General features: G+C 31.9%; 1 protein-coding gene across 2 annotated transcripts; it reads right to left on the bottom strand.

Annotated features, from left to right (window-relative positions):
- Positions 1–146: 146 nt before the first annotated feature.
- On the bottom strand, positions 147–26,851 carry LOC114931324 (very long chain fatty acid elongase AAEL008004-like). 2 transcript variants are annotated; one of them, XM_085483534.1, is made up of 4 exons: positions 26,787–26,851; positions 26,615–26,671; positions 665–967; positions 147–330 (listed from the first exon to the last, which is right to left on the bottom strand). In XM_085483534.1, exons 2-4 carry the CDS (start codon positions 26,633–26,635, stop codon positions 166–168), a joined length of 489 nt encoding a protein of 162 aa, XP_085339660.1. In that variant the 5' UTR covers positions 26,636–26,671; positions 26,787–26,851; the 3' UTR covers positions 147–165. The 2 variants fall into 2 exon arrangements, with proteins under 2 accessions (XP_085339660.1, XP_085339659.1); XM_085483533.1 differs by lacking the exons at positions 26,615–26,671; positions 26,787–26,851 and adding an exon at positions 10,963–11,226.

Below are 26,851 nucleotides of genomic sequence, written 5' to 3' on the forward strand. Positions count from 1 at the left end.
CTTATAATAAATTATTTGTCTTGTAATTGAGGAGTTTAATAAGTTCAAGTCTTCTCGTTTTTCGAACCTTGATGCCGACAAGCCGATCCGCGCGCTCGAGAGAGTGAACCGCGTTACATATCAAAAAATAAAAGTAACTCTGTTAATAATCTTGTTTTTTCTCTTTTATTGCTTTATTTTTGATGAAACGTACGTATTTTTATAAAATTTATAGAATAAGTACCAATTTATTGTCACATTTAGTAAAAGCCCAATGCCAAAACTATTCGGCACTTGACAATTTGGCATTAAGAATTGAAGCGCGTATAGCATTAGACCAAAGAACTGCACCTATTTATATAAACAAATTAACATTTAATTATATGTATATATATATATATATTTTATATTTCTTTATTAAATAAATAAATTATTTATTAAATATAATTTAATAAATGTGGAACAAATTTACAATATAAACATAATATATTATACATAAAATCTGCTGTTTAAGTTGCATTTTTTCCCTTTAACTTTTACTTTATTTATTAATATATTAAAAATAATATTTTAATTATTCTAAGTTTTTAAACATGTTAATATTTAAAATAATTTTCTAAATATAGTTTGTATTTTTTGTAGAACATCAAATTAGAACAAATTAAACATTAATAGTGATACTTACCATCTGAAGAATGGTGATATAAGGTTTGACCGGCATAATGATCGCTTGAATACGCGATCCAAATGTTGCGAGAAAATAATAGATATACATAAATACATGCACAGTACAATTAACCATAGAGACAAACGTGGATATCTCTTCTGAGTAGTACCTTACGATCAGCCAAGCAATCACCACACTTGATATGTGATGGTACAAATGCAAAATCGAAAGCTGCTTATCTTTGTTTCTTAGTATAAACATTATTGTCTCTGTGCAATCAGCTATTTTTACCAGTAGGACCCACCACATGATTTGAGTATGCTGCAATCAAATTTCGAATATTAATGTGTTATATATACAGGGTGTTCAGTGACTCCCGCATCACCTCTCGTGGGTAGGTAGAGCAGGTCAAACCGAATAGAAAAGTCCTGTACTATTTTGCGAAATTCTTAATACTTAATGGAAAATTAATCAATAAAGATCGATTAATATAAGCACGCCTACAAGCGCGCGACGAGAAGAGACAACCCATATAATTACACCGGTTCAGTTCGACTGGTCATCGAACGTGTATAAGCGCCCCTCCTCCCGGTTCACCGCGCGCTAAGCACTGGTGTAATTATTTGGGCTGTCTCTTTTCGCCGCGCGCTTGCAGGCGCGTTTATTGGCCTGCTCTACCTGCCTACAAGAGATGATATGCGAGTCACGGGACACCCTGTATACATATAAGTACTGTCTGTCTATCTGTCTGATCGCGAACTATTCCTTCATTAATGGACCGATTTTCTCGAAATTAATACCAAAATCAATAAAGTAAAAAAGGCCAGCATAATGATCATTAAATAGAATATAAGAGTTTTAACAAGGCCCTGTAATATAAATATAAATTTAACGTATAAGACGGGCAACAAGAGCCAAATCGCGGATGACAATGCGTTATCCTAACGAAACTAAATAATTTTCCGTTAGAATTAAATACCGGTGCACAAGGCACCAAATTTTACTTGGACACGGCCAAGATTTTAAATATGAAATAATCTCATATTTGAGATTTAATTTCAATACCCCCTTTAACCCCCTTACGGAAAATAAATAAATGAATGCAAGAGAAAAATATAGATCCGAAAATCGCTGAATCGGGAATCGAACCCGAGACTTTTCGCTTGCCGGGCGACTGCTCTTCCAGCTGAGCTATTCAGATCCTTTCGATTCTATACTTTTCTCTGTTATATATATTAATGTTGGTAAACAAACGCATCTTTTAAGCCAGCGTGTATCAATATAAGAGTTTTTTGCGACACGTAACACATTTCTAACATTATTAATTCGATAGGATATTAATGTAATATAATAGCGGTTAAGATATGACTTGATAATTTATGTAACACTGAAGAAGACTGCGTGCAGTCGAAACGTCTAATTCTTTTATGTAAGATTTTGTAAATTTACGGTTTGTCCGATTCGATTGATATTTTTTTCGGTTTAACAATGCTTACAGAATATATGAAATAAATTTCTGATTCTAACATTCTATTTAATGCTCGTTATGCTGGCCTCTTTTACTATATTGATTGTTTCAACAATATACGAGCGAATATTAAATTTATGCTAATACCAAAAATGTTGCAAATTTTTCAGATCAGAGTATTATGTGTTTATTTTAATTTTTTTATTTTTATTTTGCTTCCTCATAGAGAAAAATGTTTCCATGAAAAAATTTTTTCATATTTCTATGCCAATGTGGTCAGAATGTTCCAAAATGTCAGAATCTCATTTTTTTCAGATGTCCGTGCGTGCGTGCGTGCGTGCGTGCGTGCGTGCGTGCGTGCGTGCGTGCGTGCGTGTGTGTGTGTGTGTGTGTGTGTGTGTGTGTGTGTGTGCGCGCGCGCGCGCGTATGTATGTATGTGCTCACCTACATTTTTTTAATTTAAATATTTCAAGAACTGTTTGACTTGCAGCGCTCCAAATTGGCATACAAGTAAAGTAGTATTTTTATTTACTGTCATTTTTATAAAAATTTATAGTATTTTAAATTTTAACAAGATAAATTAATAAAAACGCTCGAATAATAATAACAAATTTAAGAGTTTAACAAGGCTCTGTAATATAAATATAAATTTAACGTATAAGACGGGCAATAAGAGCCAAATCGCGGATGACAATGCGTTATCCTAACAAAACTAAATAATTTTCCGTTAGAATTAAATACCGGTGCACAAGGCACCAAATTTTACTTGGACACGGCCAAGATTTTAAATATAAAATAATCTCATATTTGAGATTTAATTTCAATACCCCTTTAACCCCCCTGCGGAAAATAAATAAATGAATGCAAGAGAAAAATATAGATCCGAAAGTCGCTGAATCGGGAATCGAACCCGAGACCTTTCGCTTGCCGGGCGACTGCTCTTCCAGCTGAGCTATTCATTATTTCTCTTGCATTCATTTATTTATTTTCCGTAGGGAGGTTAAAGGGGTATTGAAATTAAATCTCAAATATGAGATTATTTCATATTTAAAATCTTGGCCGTGTCCAAGTAAAATTTGGTGCCTGGTGCACCGGTATTTAATTCTAACGGAAAATTATTTAGTTTCGTTAGGATAACGCATTGTCATCCGCGATTTGGCTCTTATTGCCCGTCTTATACGTTAAATTTATATTTATATTACAGAGCCTTGTTAAACTCTTAAATTTATACACGCTGGCTTAAAAAGGCGTTTGTTTACCAACATTAATATATATAACAGAGAAAAGTATAGAATCGAAAGGATCTGAATAGCTCAGCTGGAAGAGCAGTCGCCCGGCAAGCGAAAGGTCTCGGGTTCGATTCCCGATTCAGCGACTTTCGGATCTATATTTTTCTCTTGCATTCATTTATTTATTTTCCGTAGGGGGGTTAAAGGGGTATTGAAATTAAATCTCAAATATGAGATTATTTTATATTTAAAATCTTGGCCGTGTCCAAGTAAAATTTGGTGCCTTGTGCACCGGTATTTAATTCTAACGGAAAATTATTTAGTTTTGTTAGGATAACGCATTGTCATCCGCGATTTGGCTCTTATTGCCCGTCTTATACGTTAAAAATAATAACAAAGATAGAAAAAATATTTGCTGTGCAAGCCTAATGCCTATTTATTTATTTATTTGACTTTGTTATGAGGTTTTAGATTGCGAAAGACACATTTGTTTTGTCTCGATTTTCTTAACGCGTAGTAAGTAAGATTCTTGCTAACTGTTAACATCTATTTATTTAATATGAACGTAGATATTTGAGAATCGCCAGACAGAATTTAAAAAAGGTAAAATTCTTCTCTCGACCGTACTGGCAAATATTATTAATTCAATCACAACGTTTCGACCCTTCTTTGAATCCTTTTGTTAATATTACAAAATGATGAAAAGAAATGATGGATGATCTTGAAACACAGTGTTTAAGTCAACTTAGTATTAATGTTCCGACTTATTATAGATACGTTGACGATATTTTCGCTATTATTCCAAAGACAAAAATCCATGAAATAATTGATACTTTTAATAACTATCACCACCGTTTTACTTTTACATTTGAGACGGAATCAGACGGATGTCTTAATTTTTTGAATACAACGATCTCTCGGTCAAGTGGAAAGCTTGTAACAAATTGGTACAGGAAGGAAACGTGTTCGAAGAGATATATAAATTTCTTTTCCAACCACCTTTTTAAATATAAAATGAACACAATTATTAATCTTGTAGATCACGTGATTCTTTTATCTAATGACCAGTTTCACGACAAGAATATTAATATCGTGAAACAGATTTTATTTAATAACTGCTTTCCTAAACATGTAATCGATCGTTGGGTTAAAAAAAGGATTAATTTTTTAAAACACAGAAACATGAATGAATCGAGTAATGAGCGAAATATTGTTGAAAAGTCTCTTTTCATTTCACTACCTTATGTTAATAGCTTAGGCGATATCGATAAAATTTTTAAAAATATCGGATTTAATGTTGTTCATAATGTTCCTAAAAAACCGAATCATTTTTAATCACACTCGGCAAAGATAGACTGCCTACAGATAAAAAAAACTGAAATAGTTTACAAAATTAATTGTAAGGATTGCAACGTGTCATACATTGGACAAACAAAAAGACATCTTTGTACACGTGTAAAGGAACATTTCAGCAACATCAAAATGCATTCGAGTAATTTATCAGTTATCAGCAAACATAAAATTGAATTCGATCACGATTTTGACTGGACTTCACCTGTTATCTTGCATAGTAAAAAATACGTAAGAAAAAGAGAAATCGCTGAAATATTCTTTATTAAGGGAAATAATAACGCTATTAATTTTCAAAAGGATACCGACAATCTAAGTAATATCTACGACAAAATAATAAAGGTCGTTTAGTCTCCAATAACTCGTCTAAGAGTCTTGACGTGTTGTCAAACCGACACTATGTTCGTTCTTGACATCTTAGAATTATAATTTTATTTTTATTTTTACAAGTAAATCTCGCTTCTTTTTCTTTTTATCATTTTGTAATATTGTTAGTGAAGTAATTTTGGTTTTTTTAATGTATTAATCTCTGTCTATGTATATTTAGATCACTTGATAAGGACTCAAAGAAGGGTCGAAACGTTGTGATTGAATGAATAATATTTGCCAGTACGGTCGAGAGAAAAATTTTACTTTTTTTATCTATTTATTTCTTGCTTACTTCTGTCAATTCTACATTGTTCATTCAAACAATGGTGAATATTGTCGGTATTATACAGTGAATTTGATTTACTGTATTAATTTATTATGCATTTACGTTTAGTATGTAACATATTTTTGTATATGAATTTATAATTATTTGTTGCGATGAAATGTATTAAAATTATAATTATTTTCATGTAACTTTTTATAGATTTATTTGAAAAGGGCTGCAATGATAGCCAAAACGTTGTATTTTAACTAATTATTTATAATAAATGATTGCCAGTTTGGTCGACTTTTACCATTGAGAAATGATTTTTATTAATTATTACTGGCGAACCTTAAAGATTATTATCTATCAAATTTTAGATTACAATAGAATTTTATAATAATACACCTTTACATAGTAGTTTTTAGAAAACGTTAAAAGAGTAATAACGTAAAATATTACGTTACTTTGTGTGTTTCTTTAACTTTGAGGACTTATAACTTTCACTTTTCCCAACGTAAAAAGCTTTTCATAGGGTGTTTTGGAAAGCTCTCGATCTCAACTATTATATACAATATGCGATCAAAAACGTGCAACGCTTTGGCCCAAAAATCGGCCTTATTGGCCCTCCTCTTTTAACAGTTATAATGCTTAAAAAGATTTTATCTATTGTAAAAATGTTACCTGTATGTTTAACGCAAACCTCTCATCTTTGTAATAAGAATAAATATACATGTGTCAAGCGGTAAAAAATTAAATTATGAATTACATGTAAAAAACTGTAGTATAATACACATGTTTTCTTAATATTAACTGCTGTGTTGTGAAACAAACATTGACAACAATTATTAAAAGACTATTTTTATACCCGAGAAATAAACCGAGTTGAGGAAGCAATAACAAACAAGTTTTTTTCGTGTTTGTTTTGTTAAAAATAGATTCAAGTAACGGAAAATAGGATGGATCCAAATATTTACTGTCTTTTGTTGCATTTAAACCATTAGATTGTCGTTTAATATAGATAGTTTCAGAGATCAATCTTTTAAAATAATTCTTTTCATGGACTATAATTTTTGGATTTTTCCAATCGATATCGTGATCCGTTTCTGTAATATATTGGGACACTACTGTGTGTTTTGTCTCATTTTGTTTTAAATTAGACTTATGCTTCTTTAATCTAGTCTGTAACTACCTTTTTATCTGTTCCACATAAAAAGCCGAGCAGTCTTTACATTCGATTTTATATATTACGTTATTGTTAGATTCTTTTGGAGTGGCACTTTTATGTACTTTTATAATATTATGAAATTTATTAAAACATTTATATTTCTTAATAAATTCTACAATCCGGAAAGAATTGCTGATGTGTTAAGTTTAATTTTTTATGTACGGAATTGCTATAATTTTTGTTTTTTTATTAGATTGGTTATTATCAATATTATTATGATCTAACTTTGTATATATTAGTTTTTTATTCTGACCTCAACATGCTTAAACATAAAAGACGGAGGATACCCATTTTTTAGTAAAATGTCTATTTTGTTTTTATAATGGTACTGTGAATGTGACAAAAATATGGCTATATCTATCAAGCTATATAAAGAAAGGAAAATTGGCGGAAAGTAAGAAAACGGAGTTTTTGATGTTCCAGTTTGTAAAGTGGTGGAAGGTGGAAGTGAAGAAGAAGATTTAAAGTGGCAGAAAGTGAAAAGTGAGGAACGAGGAATGCGTGAAGAAAAGGAGAAAAAGTAAAGGAAGTATAGAAAGACGAGAAAAGGAGGACAAAAGCTGGAGTAAGAGTCGTAAAGGAATGCTGTGGAACAGTGGACACGTGGCAAATACGGAGAAACACACGGCAAAGGAGAGGAAAAAGAGTGAAGCGGAATGAGGGTGCAAGGAAAAGGAGAAGGAAAAAGAAAGGAGGTTAAAGAAAGTAGGTTGATGAAGTGAAAAGTGGAAAAAAGAAGATGAAAAAAGAAGGACGAAAGGAAGGACGCGGAGAGATGTGGGAGAGGAAGTGCAACGTTAGCAGAAGATCGGTAAAGTAGGAAGAAAAAGAAGATAAGAAAGGAAAATTAGTAGCAGAGGAAGACAAGAGAGAGAGAGAGAGACAGACACAGGTACTACAGGAGAAATGTAAGGCACGTGAAGATGTGAGGCAAGAGAAGAAAAGAAGTGAAAGATTATGCGCACAAGGCATTGTCAACCAGTGAAAGTAGCAAATAGAGATACACGCAAGGAGCGGTGGTAAAAAGGTGATGAGGAGAATAGAAGGAAATAAAGTGCAGGAAGAGAAGTAAAAGGAACAGAGGAGGAAAGAAGAGAAGAGATGAGAAAGAAAGGTGAGAATGTGAAAAGAAAGAGCGGCAAAGGAAAGGTGTGCAGAGAAAAAATTTACACGTGTAAGTACAAGCAAAGCACGGTGGTAAGGTGGTGAGAAGGAGGACAAAAGGAAGGAAATGGTGAGAATATACTCGTAAGTGAAAGGTAACAGAGGAGGAGAGAAAAGAGGAAGAGGAGTCAAAAAAATAAAGGAAGGAAAATACGAGAAGGAAATGAAAGGGTGGTAAAGAAAAGGTATGCAGTGTAAGAGTCAGAGAAGGTGGATAAAGGAAAAGAAAGGAAGATGGCGAAGAATGGGAACTGTGGGTGTAGGGAGGAACTGAAAGAGGCAAGTAGAAGGATAAATAGAATGGTTACGGGGGTAGAGGAGATGGCAGGGTGGATGAAGAAAAAAAGAGAGAAGAGAGAAGGAGAGAAGGGAGGAGACTAAAGGAAGTGAGAAAAGAATGGAAGAGAAAGGAGGAGAAAGAAAGGAAAGGGAGAAGGAGGAAAAAAGGAAGAAAGGAGTGCAAGAAAAAGATGCGGCGGAGAAAAGAAATAAAAAGGAAAGAGAGAAGGAAACTGAAGAAGGAATAGAGCGAGAGATGGAAAAAAAGAAAAAAAGGAAAGGAAAAGGGAGGAGAGGTGAAGAAAGAGGAAGAAGATAAGAGAGATGGTAGCAGGAGAAGTGAAAAAAGTGAAGAACAGATAAAATACATAGGGCAGGAAAGACAGCGTGGGAGGACGGAAGAATGGTGGAGGTTAGTAACGGAAGAAGAAAAGGTGAGAAAGAGGGAGAGAAGGAAGGCGGAGAAGAGGAAAAAGAAAGAGAAAAAAGGAAGCGGGAGCCAGAGGAGAAGAGAAAAGAAGATGGAGGAGAGGAAGTGAGACGAATGTTGGAAAGAGACGGAGGAGGAAGAAGAGGAAAGAGGAGGGAAGGGCGAAGAAGGAAAGGGAACAGAGAGGAAGAAGAGAATTAGCGGAAGAAAAGGACAATGAAGAGAAGGGAAGGGAAAAAGGAAGATACATGGAGAAATGAAGAGGAAATGTGGAGAAAGATAGAGAAAAGGGAGAAAAGGAGAAAAAGGGAGTGGAAAGAGAGAATAGAAAGGGAAAAGATGAAGAGACTGGATGAGCAGGAGAAAAGAAGGAAGAGGAAGAGAAATGTAATCTGGAGAGAATTAGACGGAGAGGATTCTGAGGTAAGGAGGGCGTTGGAAAATATATGGAAGTGGCGTTGGGCAGTACAGTAGGGATAGTAGGGTCGATGGAAGTGAGAGGAGACGATGGAAAGATGTTGATAGTGGAAATGGAGGAGAAAAGGAACAAGAAGAAATTATTAGAAAGGGGAAGGATGATGTGAAGAAGATGAGAAATAGGGATAGATGAGGACTTGACAAAAGAAGAAAGAAGGATTAAGTAGAAGATGACGGAGAAAGCAAGGGTAGAAAGGTGAAGGAAAATGAATGTGGTAGTTAGCGGGGAAAGAATGTGAGTGGAAGGAAAAGAATGGGTTTGAAATGAAGAGGAAATAGGAGAAGAGTAGGAGACGGAGAAGGAGAAATAGAGTAGATTTTTTGTTGGAGGAAAACTTTTTTGAAGGAGGGAAAAGGGAAAAAGAGAAAGAGAGAGAAAGAAGAAAGGGAATGAGGAAAGGATAAGGAAAGGAATAGGGGGCAGGGAATAAGAGTAGAAAATTGAAGAGTGAGGAGAGAAAAGGGGGAAAAAAGGAGAAGGAAAGAAGGGGTAAGGGTGCTTAGAAAAAAAATTGTAAGATCGCAAAATGACCAGAAAAAAAGGAAAGAGGAAAGGATATATGTATGTATATAAGGGAATGGATGAGAGGGGAAGGGTGAAAGGAAAAGAGGAAAAAGTGGAGTTTAGTAAAGGGAGAGGAGGATAGGGTATTCTTTTTGTTAAAGGAAGAAGGGAAGGAGAGTGGAGAGAGGAAAGAACAAGGAGACGAGAGAGAGAGAGAGAGAGAAAGGGCAGGAAAAGAGAGACGAGGAGCAAAAAATCAGAAGGAAGGTGAACGAGGATATAGAAGGAAGGAGAAAAGGATGCGGAGAGAAATGACCGGGGAGAAGTGGGACAAAGCAAGCTAGCAGGAGGCCCACCCCCGGTATTCGCGAGAATTCAAGGGAAAATTGTAGATTGTAGGTTTTAGAATATTTGTAAGGTCGCCAAGTTAATAGTGAAAGGAAAGCAGACTGTGAAAGGTTCAGGAACGCTCCTAAAAAGCGCCTTGTAAATCTATCTATCTATTTATCAAGCTATATATTGTGCCCACATTATGGCAAATTGGATGATTCGAAAAATATGAAAGATATTTGTCCAAGTGAGTGTTTTTATGAAACCAGTCAGTGACAATTTTCCCATCCTTGTTAATCATAATTTTTAAACCTAAGAAATTGATAGATTTATTGTTTTCTATTTTGCATGTAAACTACTCTGTCGTTATAAGAATTAAAATTTTCCACAATTTTTTTAGTCATTTGCAAGCTACTAATAATATGTCATCCACATATTTGTAATAAAATGATAATTTTCCCCTAATTTTAATAGAGCTTTATTTTCTATATCCTGTATTATTATGTTTGCAATTATTAGAGATAGTGGTAACCCCATGGGAGTTCCGAAAGTCTGTTTATAAATGATTGTATCAAAACTAAGGCATATCAAATCTAGCAAACGCATTCAACAAAGATAAAAATAATGCCTAGCATCTAAGGAAACAAAATTTTTATAATTTATTAAAATTTAGCAGCCCTTCAAATTTGTCGCAAAAGTCCGAATACATTCTGTATGTTATCATATATAATATATTATTATTATATATATTATATTTACATACATATATACATAATTTGCATTTTATCTTGAAGAAGTATGATTCTTTCTTACTCCAACATTCTTTCGCAATTTTGCCTGCTCTCCCTTCCTTTATCTTTACTTTGTATCTCCTTGCTCTAATTCCCCATCCTACTCTCAACTTATCCATCATCAGTTCTCTAGCAATTATGTATCTAGATGTGCAAAACTCTAAACCGAAAATCCATCTTGTATAGTCCATCATTATCTTTTCTAAATTCTCTTTCTCTTCCCACTTCCATATTTCTACCCCAAACGCCATTACACTCTGGACTAAATATTGGAACAAAACCCATCTCCTTCTGAAATCATTTCTACATATCTTTTTGCCTAGACCCCAAATCCTTCTCGCGGCGCTTTTCCCCTTTCCCCCAGTTCTTTCATATGTTTCTTATAATTACCTTTATTACTTAACACAAAACCAAGATATTTAAATTCTTGTACCTCTTCAATTTCCTTTCCTCCCCATTTCCATTTTTCTTTCTTTTCCTTTCTTTTTCTGTTAACCACCATCATCTTTGTTTTGTCCGCACTTAACTCTAACTTTATATCTTTTAAAAAGCGTCTGAATACGCTCATCATATCTTGCATCGCATCTCTATTATTTGCTAATAAAACTATATCATCTGCATACGCCAGGTTCCAAATCCTAATTTTGCCTATCTTAACGCCTCCTATATTTCTGTCCTCCATAATTTTATCTATGTCCGCTATATACATACATAAATTAAATAAGAGTAAACTCAGAACACATCCTTGCCTTACTAGTAAAGGAGTACCTTTTGTTGTCTTGAAACTGTTCGTGTATCCCTGTTGCGTTCTCACTGTCACTTCTGTCTCTTCATATATCCTCTTCATTCTTCTTATTAAATGTTCCGTCATTTCCTTTCTTCTCATACTCTCCCACAGCCTCCTTCTATCCACCTTATCGAAGGCTGCTTTCAAGTCCGCGAACAACATATACAGGATGTTAAAAAAGTGTTGCATACGCTCAGTACCATTCGATAGAGAATGAAAATCTAAGAATAAATGTCTAACACTATTTTTCGATCTGATGAATAATTTCACCGCAATTAATTATTGTAATCAGTCAATCAGCGCAGAGTTACAAGAATAAGTCAGGGGCGGGCGCGCGAAGTTAGCTGCGGCGCGGCGGCAACCGCGCTCACGTATAGTACGCAGTTTTACTTTTTCATAGCATAAACAATATTCCATTTAATATAAAAAGATTAAATAATTAATTGTCTTATATAATATAAATGAAATAAATTTATATTGATACATAAAAATAATTCGGTGAATTAAAATTATGTCGAGACATAAAGATAATTCGATGAATTAAAATTATTTCGAAACATAAAAAAAATTTTGGATTATTATTATGTGGCGATATATTTCTAACTTAAAGAATTTTCAACCACAATCTATACTTCATTCCTCTCGACCAATAGAGCAAAACGATGTTATTGCGACAATTAAGAAAGAAAGAAAATTTTTGGAAACCAAGGAATTTGAATCCTATGGTTGGGATCTCAGAAATTCCCCTTGTTCCTTCTCTTAACATCCCCTGTAAAGAATAGGCAAGAAAAATTCTGGTCCGAAAGTCGGCTGAATCGGGAATCGAACCCGAGACCTTCCGCTTGCCGGGCGACTGCTCTTCCAACTGAGCTATTCAGACACTTACAAATCAATATTTCTCTCAATGTTTATACTCCCCCAACCCCCCACCACCCATTAAAGAATTTTCATTATGCGGCGACATAATAATAATTCGATGAATTAAAGTTATATCGCGACATAAACATATTTCGGTAAAATAAAATTACATCGAAACATAATAAAAGTTCGATAAACTAAAATTATGTTTGGGTAAAAAAGTAATTCTCTATTCTTATTATGTATCGACATAATTTTAATTCATCAAAATTTTATTATGTGGCAACACATAATTCCATGAATTAAAATTATACCGCGACATAAAAATAATTCGGTGAATTAAAATTATGTCCAGACATAATAAGAATTCGGAATTATTATTATGTCGCGATATAATTTTAACTTAATGAATTTTTATTATGTGGCGACATAATAATAATTCCATGAATTAAAATTATGTCGAGAAATAAAAATAATTCGATAAATTAAAATTATTTCAAAACAATAAAAATTCTGGATTATTATTATGTGGCGATAGAATTTTTACTTATCAAATTTTTATTTTGTGGCGTCATAATAATAATTCCATGATTTAAAATTATATCAAGACATACAGATATTTCGGTGAATTAAAATTACATCGAAACATAATAAAAGTTCGATAAATTAAAATTATGCCTGGGTATAAAAATATTCTCTAATTTTTATTATGTCTTGACATAATTTATATTTATCGAATTATTATCAGGTCGCGACATAATTGTAATTCATCGATCTGTTATATCGCGGTATAATAAAAATTCGAAAAATTAAAATTATATCGCGACATAATTCCGATTTTTCATTATATCTCGATATAATTTCAATTTCGGCAATGTTTTATTCTACAATAGATGTAACAATGGATAAACAATGCACAAAATGGAATAAAATTAAAATTATGTCGTGATATGAAATAATTCGGTGAATTAAAATTATGTCTGAGTATAAAAGTAATTCTCTATTCTTATTATGTATCAACATAATTTTAATTTATCAAAATTTTATTATGTGGCGACATAATAATAATTTGATATATAATTTTAATTCATCGAATTATTTTTGTCTCGACATAATTTTAATTCACCGAATTATTTTTATGTCGCGGTATAATTTTAATTCATGGAATTATTATGTGTTGCCACATAATAAAATTTTGATGAGTTAAAATTATGTTGATACATAATAAGAATAGAGAGTTACTTTTATACCTTAACATAATTTTAGTTAATCGAACTTTTATTATGTTTTGATGTGATTTTACTTTACCGAAACATCTTTATGTCGCGATATAACTTTCCGCCTTCTCCATTCTTTTTCTTATGATTTCCGCATAGATCTTGTACGCCGAGCATAGCAGCGATATTCCTCTGTAATTTCCTACTGACTCACCTCTTGTCACATCTCTTATACAGTGGCACCACTATGCTCTTCTTCCAATCCCTCGGCATCGTCCCACACTTCCAAATGAGTTTCAACAGGTCGACCAATTTCTTCCATAAACTATCACCTGCGTACTTCCATGCTTCCATCGGAATCCCATCTACTCCTGCCGCTTTCTTCAATTTCATTTTCCGTACTGCCTTTATATTTTCTTCTTCCTCTAGCATATCCTCTTGCTCCATCTCTTCCCTCTGCTGTCCTCCTTCTGTATCACCTTCCTTCTCCCTTCGTTCCAAGAGGTCCATAAAATGCTGTCTCCAAACCTCCCTTTTTATTTTATTTTCCATATTTTCTCTCTTGTTTCTTGTCCTATTGATGTACCTCCATATGTCAGCTTCCTTCTTCAGTTCTCTGAGTTCCTTCTCTTCCTCCTTCCTCTTATTTTTCAGTTTCTTCTCTATTAACTCCTTGAACTTCTTTTTCTCCTCTATAAACTTTTCTTTTTCCACCTTTCTTTCTTTCCATCTCCTATACATTCTCTTTAACCCCCTCTTTTTCTTCGAACAATTTCTGTCCCATCAGTCTTTATGTCCTAATTCTTTCTTCTTTTGTCTTTTTATTTTCCTTCTCACCATTGCCCCGTTTATTATCCTCTTAATTATTTTCCACTTCTCTTCCACTGACGCTGGATTCCGGTCTTTACTATCTTCTAAACGACTCAGCTCTTCTGTCTTTTCCTCATACATCTTTCTCGACTTTTCGTCCCACAGAATGCGCTCTATTTCCTCTTCTTTTATGTCCCCCAGCTGCTCCACTTGATCCTCTACTTGTCCTCCCTCTTCCTCTTCTTCCATCACGAACTCCATCGGTAGGTGATCTGAGTCCACTCTTTCGCCGATACAGAATTTTCCTATCTTATTCCGCATCTCCTCACTCACAATAACGTAATCTATAACTGTGCTACCCCTGGCCCCTACATACGTATACTCCCCATTTCAATCCCCCTCCGTCGCTCCATTTAAAATATAACACCCGTTTTCTTTTATCCAATCTGATAAATTTTTACCCCCATTTCCTACTATCTTATTCTTACTATACCTTTCTACGCCTCCTTCCTCTACACTCCTACTGCTTAACTCACCCATTCTTACATTAAAGTCGCCGCCAATTACAATTTTTCCTTCCTCATCTTCTCCAATAAACTCCTTTAGCCTATCGCCTAGCCTTTTACCGCCATCTGACACATAAACTGATATAACTTTAATCCTGTCTCTTTCCGTCCTCTTCTTGCTCTCCCCCTCCAATTCCGTCATTACAAAGCCTTCTTCCTCCTTGCATATCTTGAATTTCATCTCACCCCTCTACCCCTTCTTTCTACTTATTATGAAACCCCCTTTCGCTCTTCTTCTTCTTTTATTCTTAACCGCAAAACTACATATCCAATCGTGCGTCTCCGGTAGCCTGTCCTTTATTCCAGTTCACCCTATTTCCTCTATCCATGTTTCGCATAGGCTGATGAAATCGAATTCTCCAATATATCTCCAGAAGTCTCTATCTTTATTCCTTATTCCTGCTACATTCCAAAATAAAAATCTCTTGCTCCTTTTCTGAATTCCCACGTGCTCCTCGTTATCCTCTCACCCATCCTCATCATTCGATTTTCTCCTCCCTTCTCGGCATTCATCTAGAAATTTGCCCTTGTTCTAAGCTCCTCTTCCTCTTTGTTCCACTCCCACTGTTTTCCATCAATAAATATTTTCTTATATCCTACCTTTTAGCAATTCTTCCTGTTTCTTTCTCTTCTCTGGCCCGCATTCTTATTTTTCTCTGTACCTCCCTTTCCTCTTTCGTCATATCGTGATCAATGTATATATTCTCACCTCTTAGTTTACTCTTCTCTTTCATTATCTTCTCCTTAGTTTTCCATTCATTCAGCTCTACTATTGTGATTTCCTTACCCTCGAAACCCGCAGTTTGCACATACTTTATTTTATCTTTGATCTCAAACTTCTGCTCTAATCATTTTCTCGCAATGTCTTTTATATTTCCCGTCTTTGCGGTTGTGCTCAAACCTCTTATGACTATATTGTTCTTTCTTCCTTTCCTCTCATTTTCCTCAATCGTTTTTTTTAATCTTCTCAGTTCTTGTCCTAATGCGTCTCTTTCTTCTTTCTTCTCATATTCTATGCATTCACCCCTGTCAATTTTTCTTTCACCCATCTGTTTCTCTATATTCTTTGTTCTTTCTTCCATTTCTGCCATCTTGTTTTCCATTCTATCCACTCTCAGCTCCCACTTCTCTTTTATTTCTTTTATCTCGTTTCTCAGACCTGCCATGTCATCTTTTAACTCTCTCATCATCTTAATCAATTAAACAATTAAAAGGCAATAAGAGCTAATTAAATCAATCAGTAATTTATTAGTGAAAAGATGTATAACATATTAAATAACATACAAAATTAAACTTGAACGTTTCGATCAATTTTATGACCTTCTTCAGCGACAGCAAAATAATCTTAAATTAATAAACTAATATCTTATATTATATTAATAAGTACAGATTCATCGTTATGATCATCGCTCATCAACATATATAAATTCATCGCTTGATATTATTTAAAAACAAAGTGATATTATGTAAAAACAAAGGAATCATAACGTCAAAACATATAAATTTATAAATAATATCTATCCTTACAAAAATGTCAATTTAGTTCATTAGCGTGCATAATTAAATATAGAGGTTATTAAAATTTACCATAAATTAATTATAAAAGTCATTATACTAAAAATATACAGAGTCAAGATATTTAATTTAAAGCGAAAGCAACGCATTTGTGAAGCATGAGCCTAATGATCGTCCCAACGATGTAAAAATACTTGATAAAGAATCAATTTATAACAAAAAATTGATTTCAGAAATGATATTTATAAAAAGACAAAATAACAGTCTCAATTTAAAAACAGACATCGATGGTTTACCAATAATTTATGACGATATTATACATAGACTACCTAAAATATGATAGTTAAATAACATAAACAGCGAACTATTGCTCTCACTTTGCGGTCGTCTTTTTAAGAATTTTGAACCATTTGTTATAGCAAGCATGAGCAATCAACATCTGAAAACCTTTACGTCAAAGATTTCTTCTCACTTGATTTAACTGTAAGTCTAATTTTTATTTTTATTTATCTGCATTGTTAATTTTCGTATTGATTTTATAGACATATTAACAATGGCAGTTATCGAGATTCGCAACCGACTTCCTAACGGAACAATTAGGGAGAGATTCGTTTCGCGACAATCACATATAATGACGGTTTGAGGAATAGATTACATAAATTAGGCTCATGCTTCACAAATGCGTTGCTTTCGCTTTAAATTAAATATCTTGACTCTGTATATTTTTAGTATAATGACTTCTATAATTAATTTATGGTAAATTTTAATAACCTCTATATTTAATTATGCACGCTAATGAACTAAATTGACATTTTTGTAAGGATAGATATTATTTATAAATTTATATGTTTTGACGTTATGATTCCTTTGTTTTTACATAATATCACTTTGTTTTTAAATAATATCAAGCGATGAATTTATATATGTTGATGAGCGATGATCATAACGATGAATTTGTACTTATTAATATAATATAAGATATTAGTTTATTAATTTAAGATTATTTTGCTGTCGCTAAAGAAGGTCATAAAATTGATCGAAACATTCGAATTTAATTTTGTATGTTATTTAATATGTTATACATCTTTTCACTAATAAATTATTGATTGATTTAATTAGCTCTTATTGCCTTTTAATTGTTTGATTCATTTAATAAAGAGCTTTTACAAATTATTTTAATCAATGTTCCTTCCTCATCTCCTGCACTTCTGTTTTCCTCCTTCCGCATTGTGCTTGGTAGTGATCTAATCATTCCCTTCTTGAAAATTTCGTCCGCAAGTTTCTCTCTTTCTACTCGTTTCCTCTTGTTTTTATCACTATCTCTCTCTTTATTTTCTCTATGGATGTAATCCAGGATGCTCAGCGAATCCGATCTTCCTCTTCATATTTGTTCTTTCGCTGTCCCCTTATTTGTTCTATTACCTTCTCCTTTTGACATGAGAACGTCGCTTGAGGACGGCGCTTAATGTTTCCCCCTCCCGTTCCAGGGACTCGTCGCTCGACCCGTCGGTGCGCTTTCCTATCTGCCTACTTGTGTTACCCGTGTCTGTCGCGTGTCCTTATAACCTCTCTCGTCACTCGCTTATTTCCGAGCCTTATTAATTAGTTAATACTAAATACCCCGCTGTCTCTTCACTTGCACATCTTCTGCTACGCCTCTTCTTCCTCCTTCCGTCTTTTACAGACTAACAAACCTATTCCTACTCTACTAAACACGCTAATTTCTCGCACAACTGCTCACTCCAACATTTACACGTTCACATCCACTAACCAAGTCAAACTAAACAGATTTATTAAACTTCATAAAGACATTCCACATTAAATAACAATATTGTTTATAAAATATTTTGTAAAGATTGCAATGTCACTTATGCTGATCAAACAAAGTGACAATTAAAACGAGGATTAATGCACAAAAAAAATATAATACAACCTTCTAATTTATCGATTATATCCCAACATATTTTGGATTGCAATCACAAATCAAATGGGATAATACAAAAATTTTTGATCATAAGAGCATTTATTTAAAAAAATTGATATCTGAAATAATTTCCATTAAACAAGAGAACGGTTTAAATTATATGGAGGACACAGATTTATTAAATAAATGTTATTTTGCTCTTATCGAGGCTGTAAACAAATTATAACAATTGTTTGAATATGTTGTTTATTGGGATATCAGGGTGATTACTTTTTCACAGTATAGATCCGTACTTATCACCGACACCATACCACTAGTTATCGACATATAAATTGCGATGTGTGTTATTTGATTTTATAAGTTACTATATTTCATATTATTTTATATTACTATATTTTAAAAGCGTTTGTTTATCAACATTATTATATATAACAGAAAAAAGTATAGAATCGGAAGGATCTGAATAGCTCAGTTAGAAGAGCAGTCGCCCGGCAAAGCGAAAGGTCTCGGGTTCGATTCCCGATTCAGCGACTTTCGGATCTATATTTTTCTTTTGCATTTATTTATTTCCGTAGGGGGGTTAAAGGATTATTGAAATTAAATCTCAAAAATGAGATTATTTCATATTTTAAAATCTTGGCCGTGACCAAGTAAAATTTGGTGCCTTGTGCACAGATATTTAGTTCTAACGAGAAAATTTAGTATTGTTAGGATAACGCACTGTCTTCCGCAATTGGCTCTTATTGTCTGTCTTACACTTTAAATTTATATTACTATATTTTATTTTTATAAAAAATGTTTTATCTTAATGAAATGTTATCAAATTATACAGATTAACTTGTAACAAAACCTCTCTGTCACGTGTATCAATTTTCGCATTGCCTTATGCAACGATGCAAGAGATTGGAAAAAGATGACGGCAATTTCTAAACTGCTTAATATTTCAATATGGAATTTGATTTAAGAGTTAACATGATTTGTTATATGTATAATTTTATAATTATTTGTTAAATTATTCATGATTGAAAAGACATAAATAATGTTCGAAACGTCTCATGTTTTAACTATAAGTAAATTATTTTGTTTTCTAATTTTAAACAACGTTATTTTGCTCATCTATTAAAAAAAAGTCTAACATTATTAATTTGACCCCATTAAAAAGATTTATTTACAAATCTTATCAGTTTGATAACGTTACCAAGGTTAGAGCAAAATTATTTTGAATTTTTTAAATTGGACAATCATACATATTTTATATAAATCGATTCCTCGCAATATTGTACGTAAAAAGTTATAAAAGTATAATGATCAAAAAGTGAATAGTTTATGAGATACTAGTTTTGAGGCTTTTGTGGCCATTGGAATCATCAATGCTAAGACTTCTGGATGGATGCCGCGTGATTGAACAGCGTTAAGGTATTATTTCATGTGCAGAATACTGCCGCAGCAATTTGTTGCTATTGGTGAAGTTCAATTGAACGAACAGCAAAGGCAGCAAAGCAAAAGAACACACAACTAGTTGATTCTAATTATTGTTATTCTTATATTAGTTAAATAATGGATTTAAGATTAAGAAAGAATGTTAAAAGCTAGGGGGTGGTCCCAGATGAGACCCACCTATAGCACGCAGACTTAGTCCATTGTACCTCCCCAGCGAAGATGGGGTATTCCATTGCTGTTCCGGAGGTTTGTTCATAGGACTTTCCTTGAAATTGAAAATAGGTTGAGATTAAGAAATGTTCTATTAATAGGAAAAAATTTGAGTCGATTTTTTCCGATTTTTTAAAAATATCTAAAGTGTCTTGTACTGGAACATTCATGAACAAAGATACTATATCAGAACTGACAAGAATGTCATTAGTTTTTGTTCTGAGTTTAATAATCCTGCTCACGAAGTCTATTGAGTTTTTGATGTGGGAATTATTGAATCCCGTAAGGGTTTGTAGTTTGACGAGATACTGAGCTAATTAATATAAATAAATTAATAATAATAATAAGTGGGTCCTTCGATATTGCTGACAATAGAACGTAATAGAACTGAATCTTTATGGATTTTCGAGAGATAAAGTCTAGCAGAAGATTACGAATATAAGCGACTAATAAGAGCAGATTCAACATCAAGGTTAAACAACTAATTTATTACATTTAATCCATGTATACTGATACAAACAATACAGTTTAAATTAAAACTATAAAAATAGACTCGAAAATTGAAACAAATTAGGAAGCGAACGTTTCGATCCAATTTTTCGGATCTTCTTCAGCGCAGTATAAAAAGCAAAATTAAAATCAACAAAGTCTAAATGTTTTTAACGTATAAACGTCTAATAAACATATTTAAACGCCGTTAAATCAGTAAACGAAATAAAACGTCGTAAGATTAATATGACTCTCGCTAAGCTATCACATTTACGTTACTGTGGGAAGCGATTCTCTCTAGTTTTCTGACTACGAGGTTGGCAGGTGTTAGAATATAAAATATTAATCGCATCCTATAAATTAAAATAATTTTTCAATACACCTCAATAATTATAAGATCCAAAGTCAAGTGCGTTATAAAACAATAATCTAACATATGGTATAAAAAATGCTAATAAAAACTTACATGTATTTATGATGTGACAATATTTCAATTGTAACAGTAACAACAGTAACGCTAGTGAAATTCTCATGTCAGTAGAACAGCTCAGAGGAAACTGAAGCTCAGTTGGAAACGAAAAGTGACAAACAATTATAATCATTTTGTATTTGTTATTTAACCTTAGAGTTTAGGTAGTCTCTCTATAGCTTCAATATAAATATCGGATAGATTTTCAGTATCAGTCTGTAAATTGAGACTATTATTTTGTCTTTTTATGTATATCATTTCTGATACTGATTTTTTTCCGTAATAAATTTCTTTATCTAAAATATTAATGTTGTTCCAATCAAATTCATGGTTAAAATTAACGCGGTGGTCCGTTATTACTGATTTAGTATTAGTATTTCTAACAATGTGTTTCCTATGTTCAAAAATTCTTGTGGTCAGTCTTCTACTAGTCTGGCCCACGTAAGAAGCGTCGCAGTTTGAACAATTAATTTTGTAAACAACGTTTGTATTATTTATTGTAGAAATAGTATTTTTATGTACTCGTATGTATTTATTTAATTTATTAAAACTAAAGAAGGATAATTTAATATTCATGTTCCTAATAATATTTCTAAATTGTTCCGTCAATCCAGGTAAAAATGGAATAGTGAAAAAAGACGTTTTTTCATTATTATTATTATTATTATTGTTGTTACCGTTAGTTGTGGTATTTTTTTTTTAATTTTTTAATTTTATTCAAAAAATTAAAAAATATCAAGATAGTAGAAAGATGCCGCGTGATTGAAGTTTATGGAATATTTTATACTTTAATTTGTGTGTGTGTGTGTGTGTGTGTGTGTGTGTGTGTGTGTGTGTGATATAATCTTGTATAAACTATAAAATATTTCGTAAAATATTAAGATTTTAATAATTCTCCTTCAATATTTTCATGCATAAAATAATAGAAACAAAAAGAAAGAAGATAAGTGTAGAAAAAAGATAGTTGTTTCTAAAAACAAAATATGTAACTGCTAGTTGCAAATTACATTTTTTTAAAAACGTGTTCTTAAAAATTATATGTACACAATCGATTCCTTTTATTTTGTGTAAAAAAGTAATAATATTATTAAATAATCGAATTATTATGTATAAAGTGATTATGACAATTATGAGATTGAGGTCTTAATATCCTTAGATGTTTCCTCTTTGTATACTAATGTTCCGAAATCCTTGGTTACCTCGGGTATCGAGAAGAGATGGAATGAAATTGCTCCGAATACCATATTCTTTTTGAATCAATTTTTGCATGCTCTGGAATTCATTATTGATTCCACAAGTTTTTGTCTTAATGGTGGATTTTATGAACAAATATTTGGTATGCCAATGGGGTCTCCTTTTTCGCCCATATTGGCAAACATTGTTATGGATGATCCATTGTCTTAATTCACTGACTAAACCGATTTCCACTTATTGTAGGTTTGTTGATAACATCTTTGCGATTGTACCAAGGGATGGTGTTAATGACATTTTGGATTGTTTTAATAACTTCATCCGCGATTAAAATTTACACATAAATTATAATGTGATGACTCTTTAAGTTTTTTGGATATTAAGGTAATTAGACGAAATGATAAGCTTATAACGAATTGGCACAGAAAATCAATCTTTTCGGGAAGATATATAAATTATTTCTCTAGTCATCCGCAAAAATACAAAACTGATGCAATTATTAACTTAATAGACAGAGCCATTTTACTTTTAGATAGACAGTTTCACAGTGAGAACATTTCCATTGTAAAGCAGATTTTATTTGATAATTGTTATCCTGCAAGTTTCGTTAATGCTATTATTAATAAAAGATTAAAATATTTACAATATATTCATTGGGCGATGAAAATGTAAGGCATAATAATAATAAAGGCATTGATTTCTCCAAATGCAGTTCTCTCATACATTAATGGCTTAAGTGAGAATATTCTTTGGGATTTAAATAAGTACGGTATTAATGGTCTTTATACAGTTCAAAATAAGCTTAATAAATTAATAAAAAAAGGAAGAGACCAGCTCTCACCAAATAAAAGAACAAATGTAGTGTATAAAATCACATGCAATGATTGTTCGGCATGTTATATAGGGCAAACCAAACGGTACTTAGAAACGCGTATTAAAGAACATTATAATGATGTTAAGAAGCATGAAAGTAATCATTTGGTTGTCAGCAAACATAGAGTTAATCTTAATCATGACTTTTGTTGGGACATTTGTGTCTATTTTGCATAGCGAGTGTAATGTTAAAAAAAGGAAGATTATTGAAATGATTTTTATCAGAAAACATAAAGACGCTATAAATTTGCAAAAAAATACAGAGAATTTAAATGCTATTTATGATACGATTCTTAATGTTTTTTAGGATCCTTGAATATGTATTTTTATTTATTTGTTTTGACTTATATTGATTATTATGTCTATGTTTACCTCATAGTTAGTCCTTCCGATTATTTATCAGTGTATGTTTAACCGGCGTTCGTGCACAGTGTAAAGTTATGACTGAATACTCTAGTTCGTTCCTTTCACTGGTTAGCATGATCGAATATAAGACCTTTATCATCATTTAATAGGTATTAACATTATTTTACAATTTATTATGACTTTAATTTAAGTATATTTAATGACTTTTATGTAATATGACCTGAGTGTTATTTTGAGATAATTTGATTGTAAGATTAACACTTATTTCATTTGCACTGTATATATGTTTATTATTATAACGACTAGATGTAATTATTTGTACATTTTATTTCATTTTTATTTCATATTTTATAATTTTTTAGTGCGTAGTTATACATTTATTATTGTTAATTTATCCTACATAGGTTTGATGTGTCTTAAATTTCAATTCATTCGTAAAAAATTTTTTGTTTATTGTAGCCTGAAGAGAACCCGATATAGCGGTCAAAACGTTGCTAATAAATTAAATTCAACACCTTAGCCAGTTGGTTGATTTAATTCTTATCAACCTTGATTTCAAAATTTACTGGTGATCAAACTACTCATCTTGAATTATTAAAGTATTAAATCATCGAAAAATTAATATTTTATGAGATATTTCATGATTTATTAAAACAATAAAAATACAAATCAACACTCGTGTAAAATTTAAAATTAATAAAACATGAAAAGTAGGCCAAATATATGAGCCGAAATGATTTAGATGTAAGAATAATTAAAAATTATTTATTCATAATATAAATGTAGACGTTTCGACCTTACTAGGTCTTTATCAACCGCAAGTATAAAATTATAAAATATAATAAAGAAATTTAAACATAATCTTGCAAGCTAGGTAAAGACGAAACTTCGATTATCATTCGATTTAATTGCAATGGTTGAAACAATTATTCTTAGATGTCTTATGTTTAAGACCATCTCTCAATTAAATGCACGGAGTCCAAATTGGTCGTTGGACAGCGCGAACAGTCTGTTCCGGCATCTTCACGAGATGAGTCCCATTTATTCAAGCCCTTTTTCTCCCACAAAATAGATATATTAAAAGAATTCCAAAGAAGAACACTCCGAAAAATATAAATTAGCAATAACTTACATATTGATGTTATGTGTTGGTTGTTGCGATTCAGCAATATCAAGGAATATTATTATTATATACATTATTATATCGTAGCCTGTTTATATAGTCAAGTGTGTTGTCAATAGTTAAAGGTTAATTTGTATATTATTTTTATATTAAAAAAGTGTGTCATAATTCTTCTAAAATGTCAAAATAACAGCTTTCAAGAGATTCGATGTCTTTCTTTAAATTTATACTGTTTTTATGTTCTTTTATGTATAACATTTCAGAAATAAGTCTTTTATTATAGTTGATTTCATGATCTAATATTTCAGTCCCTTCCCAGTCAAAAGTATGCTTATTATTTAAAATATGTGTTCAGAAATCACCGAATGTTTTGCAGAGTCTAATTTAAAATTGTTTTTATGTTCGTTAAGTCTGGTACGTAATTGTCTTTCTGTTTGTCCAATATAAATTGCGTCACAGTCTCTGCAATTGATTTTATATACAACATTTGAATTGCTGGAGTCATCATTCTTGTCTTTATGTGTTTTAATCCAAATGTTTAGATTTTTCAAGACACGATATCCTACATTTACATCCGATTTTTTAACATTAGCTGATATTTTTTCGGAGATGGATTCCACATATGGAATTGCAACAAATTTGTTATTTATAAATAGTAAATTAAATATAACTGATAAAGGAAATAAAAAGGGTCCTCATGATAGCAAAGATAAAAATAATTTACTATTTATAAATAACAAATTTGTTGCAATTCCATATGTGGAATCCATCTCCGAAAAAATATCAGCTAATGTTAAAAAATCGGATGTAAATGTAGGATATCGTGTCTTGAAAAATCTAAACATTTGGATTAAAACACATAAAGACAAGAATGATGACTCCAGCAATTCAAATGTTGTATATAAAATCAATTGCAGAGACTGTGACGCAACTTATATTGGACAAACAGAAAGACAATTACGTACCAGACTTAACGAACATAAAAACAATTTTAAATTAGACTCTGCAAAACATTCGGTGATTTCTGAACACATATTTTAAATAATAAGCATACTTTTGACTGGGAAGGGACTGAAATATTAGATCATGAAATCAACTATAATAAAAGACTTATTTCTGAAATGTTATACATAAAAGAACATAAAAACAGTATAAATTTAAAGAAACACATCGAATCTCTTGAAAGCTGTTATTTTGACATTTTAGAAGAATTATGACACACTTTTTTAATATAAAAATAATATACAAATTAACCTTTAACTATTGACAACACACTTGACTATATAAACAGGCTACGATATAATAATGTATATAATAATAATATTCCTTGATATTGCTGAATCGCAACAACCAACACATAACATCAATATGTAAGTTATTGCTAATTTATATTTTTCGGAGTGTTCTTCTTTGGAATTCTTTTAATATATCTATTTTGTGGGAGAAAAAGGGCTTGAATAAATGGGACTCATCTCGTGAAGATGCCGGAACAGACTGTTCGCGCTGTCCAACGACCAATTTGGACTCCGTGCATTTAATTGAGAGATGGTCTTAAACATAAGACATCTAAGAATAATTGTTTCAACCATTGCAATTAAATCGAATGATAATCGAAGTTTTGTCTTTACCTAGCTTGCAAGATTATGTTTAAATTTCTTCATTATATTTTATAATTTTATACTTGCGGTTGATAAAAACCTAGTAAGGTCGAAACGTCTACATTTATATTATGAATAAATAATTTTTAATTATTCTTACATCTAAATCATTTCGGCTCGTATATTTGGCCTACTTTTCATGTTTTATTAATTTTATGATTTATTAAGCTATAAAAATTAAAGTAAAATATTTTGTGACATGTTCATTTTTTGATCATCTTATTCTTACATTTTTCCTAAAAATTGTGAGAAATCGATATTATATGTAAAAATATAGCATCGATATTATATATGTATAAAAAATAGCAGTCCCGTTTAAAAAAACAAATGGCCTTCAAATGACCTTGAAAGCATCTTTTAGAGAAAAAGTCAGTAGTGCCATCATCTGTATTCCTTCAAACAAGTTTTGTTTGGAACATTTTATTATACAATAAAAAATAAAAAAGTTTTCGGAAATAAGCGATTAAAATTGGGTACCCTATATATGTATATAGTACATGTACAGTATGTACTACACACACGTCCTCACGCGCTCATGCAACACGCGACACACACGCAACACGCTTTCACGCACACACACTTCACTTACCTTTTTTGAGAGTATCTTCATTCCTCATATATATACATATAGTATATCTCTATAAATCTGATTGCATGATGTGTATGAGAAGTATATTAATATTATATATAATAAATACTAATATTATTATATATTACTTTCAAATATATATATATATATATATATATAAATCTAGCTGTACCTTGTAATAACGTGGTTCGTAGAAATAAGTAATAGATAGACAAGTTATCAGTAAATCTTTCAACC

Source organism: Nylanderia fulva, unplaced genomic scaffold (assembly GCF_048542155.1).
Source record: "Nylanderia fulva isolate GAGA-0341 unplaced genomic scaffold, ASM4854215v1 Scaffold256, whole genome shotgun sequence".
NCBI classification, from domain to species: Eukaryota; Metazoa; Arthropoda; class Insecta; order Hymenoptera; family Formicidae; genus Nylanderia; species Nylanderia fulva.